The sequence below is a fragment of the Apium graveolens genome, chromosome 5 (genome assembly GCF_009905375.1).
Source record: "Apium graveolens cultivar Ventura chromosome 5, ASM990537v1, whole genome shotgun sequence".
Taxonomy (NCBI): Eukaryota; Viridiplantae; Streptophyta; class Magnoliopsida; order Apiales; family Apiaceae; genus Apium; species Apium graveolens.
Window position 1 is genome coordinate 50,543,085 of NC_133651.1, and position 10,109 is coordinate 50,553,193.

General features: G+C 33.7%; 1 protein-coding gene across 2 annotated transcripts; it reads left to right on the top strand.

Moving 5' to 3' along the window:
- Positions 1-2,600: 2,600 nt before the first annotated feature.
- On the top strand, positions 2,601-8,913 carry LOC141723990 (putative receptor-like protein kinase At5g18500). 2 transcript variants are annotated; one of them, XM_074525974.1, is made up of 9 exons: positions 2,601-2,896; positions 3,004-3,083; positions 3,682-4,363; positions 4,471-4,575; positions 4,808-4,930; positions 5,002-5,172; positions 5,501-5,630; positions 6,286-6,498; positions 8,344-8,913. In XM_074525974.1, the coding sequence occupies exons 3-9, from the start codon at positions 3,702-3,704 to the stop codon at positions 8,461-8,463; spliced, it is 1,524 nt and encodes a 507-aa protein (XP_074382075.1). In that variant the 5' UTR covers positions 2,601-2,896; positions 3,004-3,083; positions 3,682-3,701; the 3' UTR covers positions 8,464-8,913. The 2 variants fall into 2 exon arrangements, with proteins under 2 accessions (XP_074382075.1, XP_074382074.1); XM_074525973.1 differs by lacking the exon at positions 3,004-3,083 and having other exon boundaries at positions 2,602-2,896.
- The last annotated feature ends 1,196 nt before the right edge of the window (positions 8,914-10,109 follow it).

Consider the following 10,109-nt stretch of genomic DNA (forward strand, 5'->3'; position numbering starts at 1 on the left):
CCAAAAGAAAATGTAGAGAATGACAATGAAGTAGAGTTAGATCTTGGTTTGAAATGTATATTCAATTCTTTTGTCTTACAGACTCAAATTGTAACCACAACTTTAATTTGCAAAAATATTAACTCAGCATACGGGCATTCCATTCGTATAAGCATATGTGCATCGATCTTAAAATGTGACTATATTCTAAAATCAGGCAGCCTTTTGCTATTCTAAAATCAGGCACCCTTTTTTATTACTAACGAGCGAGAAAGAACAACAAGAATATGTTTTTTTTCTAATTATAATTACAGTTATGACTTAAATTAGTTTATATATATATATGACTACATGTCTCAGGTGAATTAACTAATCATCCAACATTCACTTCAATTGAACAAAAGAGCTGAAGATAATAATTAATGAGTGAATTATTTACCTGCCAATGTTCTAAGAAAAATATTCTAAGAAAATTCTAAGAAAAGGATAACCAATTTTTAGACTTCACAAAATACAGCAGTTGTACAATCATAAGTAAATCTTGGAACTTAATAAAGCAGAAATTTTTTTCAATCATTGTATCAAACACTTGTTGTGCATAAATCATAATTAATACAATTTAAATTATATTTCCAAGTTCCAACACAACATGCCACATACAATACACCAACATAATTCCACCATATACCAACAAGTTACGACCCAAATTAACATCCATACCAATAAAAACCCTAATTGTACCTAATTAAGGAAGAAGCTTCAAGTGCTCTTGATGGTATCGAAACTCTCGATCTTCTACTTATCTGAGAATTAGATATTCAAATTAGAGATTCTATGTATATCAATTCAATTGTGGAGTGACTGGAGTCATCGAGGTCGAGGTCGAGACAATGTATATCTTGCTTGAGTTTTTGTCTTTTTGGTTGTATAAACTTTTTAGTTTTTCGATTGGGCTTACCTATGCTGACCTGAGGCCCAAAAATCATAAATATTATTAATTTAACGAGCTATCCGAACTCGGTTCGGGTTCGGGTTCAGGTTCGGTTCGGTATGTTCGCGAACAACTCGTGTTCGGTTCGAGATTAACCGAACTCGAGTTCGGATAGAGAATTGCGTTCGAAAATCTTAACGAAAATTGTTCTGTTCGTAATATTTTTGTTCGTGTTCGTAAAATGTTCGTTCGAGTTCGTCCGAGTTCGAATTTAAAGCAGGTTGAGTTAATGTCAAAGTAAAACCAATCTATAATTCACTGATTTTTAAAGTAATTGAACCGTAACCTCAAATCACATTTCGGTTTCGGTTTGGATCGGTTTATCTTGATTTTGCGATTTAAGCCGAACCGTGATCAGCCCTTCCCTCCAAATATCCGCACACATGAAACACATTTATATACATTTTATCGTATCCATTCTTTTCGGAAAAATTCAAATATAAAATAATTAAAACTGTCTTACAAATAGCCCTCTCATCTTTCACAAAGTCTAAAATATAATAATTACTCAAAATGATGGTAAAATTCGGGACAAAAAATCAATAAATGCAATGAATTGTCAATTTTCAGTTCCTTTTATGTTATGCAATAATACCACTACACCAACATATATTATGAACATTTCCGGACGGCCATAATGAAAATTAAATAATTTGCTTTCCGTGCAAATTGCGCAAAACACAGCATGATGATACAAAACATGTATGCATATAGTACTCATGTCTCTATCTCTCACAAATAGTAGTCTCTATCGGCTTCTGACAGGGGGTACGTGGAAGATTTCTACTGGCTCATTGCTGTTTCCTCTCTGTCAATTATAAGGTGCAAAAGGTGCACAACTTTATGGTGGGGAGTCACTTTTCTTGTTCCTGTGATTAAATTTAAAAAAATTGTAAACTACCCAGTTTTTCTAATTCCTCAACCTCCCCTAATATTAATCTATTTTTCTTTATCATAATTTATTCCTTTTTTATAATTAACATATTCATGCGCTCATTTTTTAATAAAATTTCATATTTGAAGACGAGAATAATAACAATAGACGAATAATCCACCGTTTTATATAACATAAGAGAATGATAAAAATCCACAAACTGATATTTATACAGCATGTTAACTATTTTCATGGTACCGGGCACATATTTATTTTACAAAATTTCAAACACTAAATTGTGATGACTAATATTAAAAAAGATATACAAAGTATTAAAATATAATATACTAATAATAAAATGTTGTACCACCTTTACGAATTACAAAAATTCATTATATACATAAATTAAAAATGGCTGGTCGTCAAAGTTCGGAGTATTACTTATGAATACTGATCCCATATTTTGTGTACCTTTATTTATTCTAGCAAAAATTACTAAATTTTTTTGTAATATTTTTTTGACTTAGCAACTTGTTAGGGCAAGATTAGTGTTTAATCTCCCCTTTTTCCTCTGATATCAATGCATGCGTAACTTGAAGCCCCTAAGTATGTTTAGTTTGACTTACTGTCCTTTATGTTTTTCTGGTTAATGGAGGAACTAGTAGTAACAGTTTATACAGGTAATCAGTACAGTACATTTTATTACCAGACAGCAATATATGATAAGATCATCAGTCTAATTTATAACACTGCCTTTAAACATGTTCAAATTAATACATTAGTAATAAAATAAAGAAGGGGCTGCAACTATTTTCTCTCACCTAACCAGGGGCTACCACTGATAACTCCACAATTTCTAATTCCCACACTCTAATTTTTATCAAAATCTATACTTACAGATTTTGTATGTACAGCATTCTTCTTGGGTATCATTTTTTGCTTCAAGGTTTTCAACAAGTAGGTGGGGGTGTAGAGTGTGGTGCTTGAAAGCTCTATCTGAGCTTAGATTCAGACTCACATTTGCCTCTAAAGAGATGAAAAACATGCTAAAGGTATTATCTTTATACTAAAATGGCTTAGAATTTTACTGATTTTTGGTGATTTTCATTGTGAAATTTATTGGCTCAGCTTTCTTGATTTTTTTTTTTTGTGATTAAAGATCTTAAGTGGGTTTTGCCTTTCTCTTTATTTGCTGAGATCTGGGCTCTGAAAATGCTTTTTGTGTTCTTTTTTGAAAAGGTAATGAACTTATTATGGTTGTTAGTTTTCTACTTTTGTGCGATACCAAGGTCATATATATCTTGATTTGTTTCATATTTTCACTTATTGACTAGTGAAAAATTATAATAAAGAGCTTTGTTCATGTGCTCATGGACAAGTTTTGATTGTTGATATATTTTTATGATACTTCTTTCTTTTATTGTTGATTTGGTTATTGACAAAGAATCATATGAGTAAAAATGGTATCTTAGGTAAACAACTTGTCTGCACAACTATGTAATGTAATCATATTAAGCTGAATCTTTTCTCAGTTTATTTTGTCTGTACAGCTATGTTCATTATCATGAGACTAGAAACGTATATTCAATTCATAATATATACCATTCCTACTTGCTCCAACCATTACAAGAAATTTTGTTGGCTGGAAAAAGAAGGGGCACATGTTTACAGAACTATGCATTGCTAAATATTATGGCTTGTGTTCGTAGATACATACCGAAGACCTACTAAAACTTACAACAACCGAAAATTCTCTGCATGTAAATCTGAACATCAATGTTAATGTTTCCAATCCATGCATATTATGTTGTTTCATGCTTCCTGGAAAATTTTGCAGTTCTAAATATTCTGTAGAAGATGGCTACCGGTCTAAACAAGGGGCTATCTAAAGAATCCATCCTTGGCCTCGAGGTCTGGGAAATTATTGGCATTGTTGTGGGATTATTTATTGTGGTAATCCTTTTGGCATTAGCATACTATCTTACTTCACGAAAGAAACTGAAAAGAACAAGAGAAAATATTCCCATTAGCCAGATTCCAACTATTTCAAAGGAAATTAAAGAAGTAAAGGTAGAACAAGTAGCTGCAAATGATTTTGCTCCACGCGAAGGGATTCTTCTCACAATTCACGATAAAACGAGTAACAAAGAAGCTGATAAAGTATTAGTTCATCTAGGATTAGGAAAAACAAAGAATGGAGACTATAATAGCAGTCATGGTTCTTTTAATCATCTGGAGAAAGATGGTGGATCCCAATCTGGAGAAGAAGGGAGTTCTGGTACATTTGCTGCGTATAAACGAACTTCTTCACATCCAATAACTGCACCTTCTCCTTTAAGCGGGCTACCTGAATTTTCTCACTTGGGTTGGGGTCATTGGTTCACCTTAAGAGACCTTGAAGTTGCAACTAATCGATTTTCGAAGGATAATGTGCTTGGTGAAGGTGGTTATGGAGTTGTGTATAAGGGACATTTAATTAATGGAAGTCCCGTGGCTATTAAAAAGCTCTTTAACAATCTGTAAGTTTCTAAGGAGGTTTCAGTAGCTTCAGAACTTTGTAATCTTTTCTCTTTCTCTATTGTATTTTATCAGGATGAATTTATCTAGAATTTTCCCCATTTTTTAGGGGCCAGGCAGAGAAGGAATTTAGTGTGGAGGTTGAAGCAATTGGTCATGTGCGCCATAAAAATTTGGTTAGATTGTTGGGATACTGCATAGAAGGAACTCATCGGTATATGTTCATTTAATCATGTTATACACTTACGTTGACTTTATGTTTCTGTTAAATAACCAGTTTATTTTCCAAAAACCTATATTAGATAAGTCTTTGATTCTATGTTAGCTTCTGGTGGTTAAAGATGACGTTTATTGTGCTGTTGAACTTCTGATTTATAGCAATTGCAGTGTTTGTAGTGTCTATTAGAATTCACATTTTACTTAAACAGCTCTATTTCATCAATCAGGATGCTAGTATATGAGTACGTCAATAACGGCAATTTAGAACAATGGCTTCATGGATCTATGCGTCAACATGGATATCTTACTTGGGAAGCTAGGACAAAGGTTCTTCTTGGAACAGCTAAAGCGTGAGTGAGATTCAACTTTCTATATTTTCCCTCATATTTTAGATCTAATTATGTGTTCAATCAAATTGCAGTCTTGCATACTTGCACGAAGCAATTGAGCCAAAAGTGGTTCACCGAGACATAAAGTCTAGCAACATACTGATTGAAGATGACTTTAGTTCCAAGGTTTCTGATTTTGGTTTGGCGAAGCTGCTTGGTGCTGGAGAAAGTCACATTACAACTCGCGTCATGGGAACTTTTGGGTCTGTATATTCATTCGATTTCTTTTTCATTGTTAATAGCAAGTCTTGACTTTCTCATTTATTTAAATTTCCGCTGTTTGGACTTAATTATGATAGTAAAAATTGTCTAATATATGACTATTATGTGAATCAAAGTTATCTGTATTTACTAACCATTTAAATGTCGGGATTTCATAGATGTTTTTATATAAAATATAATCCTTTTTTTGTACATAGGGGTTTTAGTTGTTCCTTTACTCGTTGCTTAAAGGGTCGGAATGTGGAACTTTTAAAAAAAAAATGATACGGAGTATAATATAAGCTTCATTTCCTCAATTGATTTATGCAGGTATGTGGCTCCGGAGTATGCAAATACTGGCCTTTTAAATGAAAAGAGTGATGTTTATAGCTTTGGGGTTGTTCTTCTAGAAGCAATTACAGGCAGAGAACCTGTTGATTATGGCCGTCCTGCTCAAGAGGTATTGAGCAATTTTTTTTCATTTTTCTTTTAAAATTTTAACGAGTGGTGCGACTATTTAATCTTCAGTTCCTGATATAAGCTATAGTTCTAGAATTCCCCTAGAAAAAAAGTGAATATATAGAGCCACTTGATTTATTTTGATTGTCATTGCAGTGAGTCTTTTCTTTGATCCACTGTCTCACATGCTCTATGGTGAAATTGCATAGATAGAAGTTACCATGTTATGCATTTAAGATTTCTATGTATAACAAGGGTAATTTATTACCAATTTCATAATCTATAGTTCCGTCATCTTATATATTTATGTCATCCCAATGGTTCTATTATCTTTACGGATTGTTGGTACTTGCTATGAATTAAGCCTCCGGTCAGATAAAAGTTTTACCTTAAAGTTGTGAGATATAGGGTTTTTTCTGTAAAAAGGATTTTTTTTTCACATTACGACTCCTAATTTTATTAATAATTACAAAAAAATAATTTGTTTGAGCATCATGATTGCATTATCATGACTTGTGACTCTCGTTGATATCTATATAAGGTCACTAACAGTCTAGATATATGTCTCGAAGTAAGTTATTTCCAACATTATTGGCACTTTAATATTCTAGATTTTTACAGTCTTAAATCTTGATAAAGGTAAATCCTTTTTACAGGTTAATTTAGTTGATTGGCTGAAAATGATGGTTGGGAGCAGGCGTTCAGAAGAGGTGGTGGATCCAAATATCGAAACAAGGCCATCGACAAGAGCCTTAAAGCGAGCCCTCTTAACTGCTTTGCGATGCGTTGATCCAGATTCTGATAAGAGACCTAAGATGAGCCAAGTTGTTCGTATGCTTGAATCAGAGGAGTATCCGATACCGAGGGAGGTTAGTTGTGATCTCCGCTTCTACGTTTGTAACATCGACTAAGCTTAGCTTTTGGTGCGTTCATCATTGATTACACATGCTTCTGATATTTTAGTTCAGTTGTTAAGTCTATTAAGATTGTAGAAATCTAGCTCATCATGTGTGAGCCTAAACATAAACTCTGGAAAGCAGGGTTGCGGCACATAGGTGCTGCACTGCGCACACGGTGTGTGGGGGTGCGGCACTGTGCACCATTCGGGGAAGTGCGTGAGAGGGGTGCAGGAGGGGTAACTTTTGTCATATTTCAGTCAATTTAAAACAGCGAAAGACAGCCCTAATTTAAAAGAACTACGAGTTACAGAGACAGTTGTGCTCCCTAGTTAGATTAATGAGAGAAGATAAGAGAAAAGAATTGAAAATTTCAAAATTTTCCTTCCCAGGTCATGCTCTTGAGTTTTTTCAGAAGTGGAGATCTGGGAAATAAATTATAGTAATTTTCTCTCCATAATTTTCTTCCCAAAATTAGGATGCTTAGGAGAGAAGCTCTACTAAAACTTTTCAAATAATTTCCATCATAACCTTTTTTGCCGAATCCGTGTCGTGCATCCCCGCACCCACCCAACCATGCTTTTTAGCATAAACTACATACTAATGAAATCCATCAATATAGACCAGATTTATCTCGAGAAAAGCACCCAACTGGCACAAAACTAAAGTAGAAGGCGCTAAAGAGCCAATTTAAAACTATGGCCCTTTAGGACACAAAAGAAGGGTATTAAAAGATGTGTTTCTTCTCCACTGCATTCGTACCACTACGTTTTCCGAGAACGGTATAGCAGTAGCTAAATCTTGATCCTTTACAGAAGCTTCGTACTCTTTCCATTCTCTTACGACTCTTGGTGAGATTACTGGAACTTGTCTCCAACGTTAGGGGCTGTCTAGAACATGGATTCGCAGTAGCAGGAAGTGTGACATTAAGAAATTGGAGTTTGGGGTAGACTTGTAAGGGGCGAGAGAAAAGTGGCAATTTGCGTGGTGTTTAATTAATATATAGGTCTTGAGGGTATCTATGTAAGCATATGTACCATACAAGATAACAATTATGAAGTTAATACAGAAAGTGCAGGTTTGAAATACCTAGCTGCAGTCAACTCAAAAGAAATTTGTGTTTATTATTTAACTTTGATTTCAGAAATCAGCAGTAATGCCAAATTGTCTTGCATTTCTAGCAAACTTATGATAATCTTGCTGTGCTATAATGGGCACTTTTCTTGGTTTGTGCTGTTTTGGGCATTTTATATTCAAATTTTGCAACAAGAGCCAACACCCCATCATCTCTCTTTAAATTTTATTTCCTATTGTGATCTTAATGATTACACACACATATACAATTAGTTATAGATAGACACGAGATTTGTGCATTACCTAGTTAGTTTGACAGTATTAATGGCAGTGTCACTGGGATGACTGCTGAATCAGAACCATTAGCACCATTACATGGCCAATATAGGGTAGATATTTTTGACAGGAGAGGCATAAGTATGGCTTGGGTTCCAGTGATTTTAAATATTATACCATGTTCTATTGTATTTGACATAATGTACACAGCACAAACAGAACAATTATAGGCCATACATGAGACTATTCTAGAACACCAACATCCATACACTGATTTTCATTCAAGTTAACCTTCGCATGGTCATTCTCATATTTATATTATTTTATTTTCGACCTCACATTAACCAAACTAGCTGAATTTCCTCAACCAGCAGTGTACTATTAATATTAAGTTAACTATTTGGACTCAAATTACAGTTATGAACGACCATTTGGACTCACATTACGGTTATTAACATAATGTTTCAGGATCGAAGACATCATCGAAGATCTGTGGCTAGCAGTGTGGACACTGAATCCCAAAAGGACAACTACGACACGGACAAAAGTGACAACCCAGATTCAAGGTCAGAGAGCAAAAGGATCTAAAGAACATTATTCATCATGCTAGTATCGATGAATGGTAATTAAGAGACATTAAGTTTATCGAATTCGGGTGTCCTAGTTGATTTTTTAGATGGAAATAGATCAGTTTGGTGGAGGAAGACTTTCAGGAAACATTTGGGAGAAAGTGTAGTGGGAGAAACTTGACTAGTTTCTTCTTAAATTTGCTTCCATTGCACTAATTCCTGTGGGTTCAAATTTTCTTTTTCTAGATTAGATTTTGAGATGGTTGTTTTGTTCTATGCCAGCGACTGAACATTTGTACTTTTTATCTTTAGACGGAGTGTGTAGATATAGGGGGGGTTGCTATGTACAGGTACGAACATGTGTTTTGTTATTGGATATTTGTGGGACGAACCGACAGAAGGTTCTTTCTGCTTGGTAGTCCATCTTTTGATTCTTATCAATCATACTGCCAAGATATTTACCGAGTTACATTTTTTTTTATTACAATAACTAGAAAGTATTTCCGTCCCAATTTAATTGTGCTGTTTTACTTTTTCGTCAAATTTTCCTAAATTTGATTGAAATTTTCATGACATATTAAAAAAAAATATAAAATTTATATTATTAGAAAATATATCTAATATATTTTAATATGCATTTTTTATTTTTTGAAATAATGATCGAATAATTTGTAATTTATAATTAAAGTTTGCTCAATTTAATTGTAAACCAGTCAAATAAAACAGATAAATGATTCTTATTCGGGCATTCACTCATCATGGAAAGTGTGACAGATCGGTGAGTAACTTCCCATCTTGATGAAGATTTAAACTTTCAAGTAATTTTAACTTCTTTTACTTTTGTTAAACAAATAACTCCATTAAATTACACTTTCTGGATATTTCAACTTCCCCGATATTTAATGTCAATCAAATCCTGCCTAATTTACTTTAGCGGTAAAAAAAATTCACTTACCTTATCATTCATGTTGAATTCTCTTTCGGCCAATGATTCAAAAATAACTTCATGTCTAGTTAATGCCTCTGAATTCGAATCCCTAATTTTTTACATTCCTGATTTATAAGCGCACAATTGCACACCTTTCATTAAGATTAAAACAAAATGAGAAATAGGTTGAAAACACAAAATATATTTTGGTATAAATTTGGAGAGTACGAGAAATATAAAAATAGGTTGATGTGGTGAAATATGTAGATGACATGTTTCAAACTCCAACTTTTGATCTTTAACTTCATCTAAATTAGATCCTTAACTTTATAGTTCATGATTTTGGCTTTACTTAGAAGGAGAGGAAGAAAGGCTGGTTTGACAACTTGAACGAGTTTCTTTGATTAATTCAAGCATCAAAGTTTTTGCATGCTTTTTGGGTTATTAGGCGACCATCACTTTTAATTTTTGTCTAGGGTCCTTGTAAAACTAGTAAGGTCACGTTTCCCGACAATAGTGTCACGAAATATTTAATCAAACATATTTATCGGCCGTTGGCTCGTTAAAAAAATTTACCTCGTTTCGCGTATAATATCCGCAGAAGAAAAGACGTCTACGCGTATTTTTCGCGGAAGCTACGCGTATAAATACGCAGAAAGTCTACACTTTCCGTTTATAAAATCGTAAATAATCATACTTTACTTTTGTGACATTTGAACCAAATTGGAGAGTTAGAT

Excerpts from the sequence above, each read along its gene's own strand:
- LOC141723990 (XM_074525974.1), top strand. The coding sequence starts at position 3,702 with ATGGCTACCGGTCTAAACAAGGGGCTATCTAAAGAATCCATCCTTGGC. Across the intron at positions 5,173-5,500 it reads CGCGTCATGGGAACTTTTGG|GTATGTGGCTCCGGAGTATG; the intron begins GTCTGTATATTC and ends TGATTTATGCAG. Across the intron at positions 5,631-6,285 it reads ATGGCCGTCCTGCTCAAGAG|GTTAATTTAGTTGATTGGCT; the intron begins GTATTGAGCAAT and ends TCCTTTTTACAG.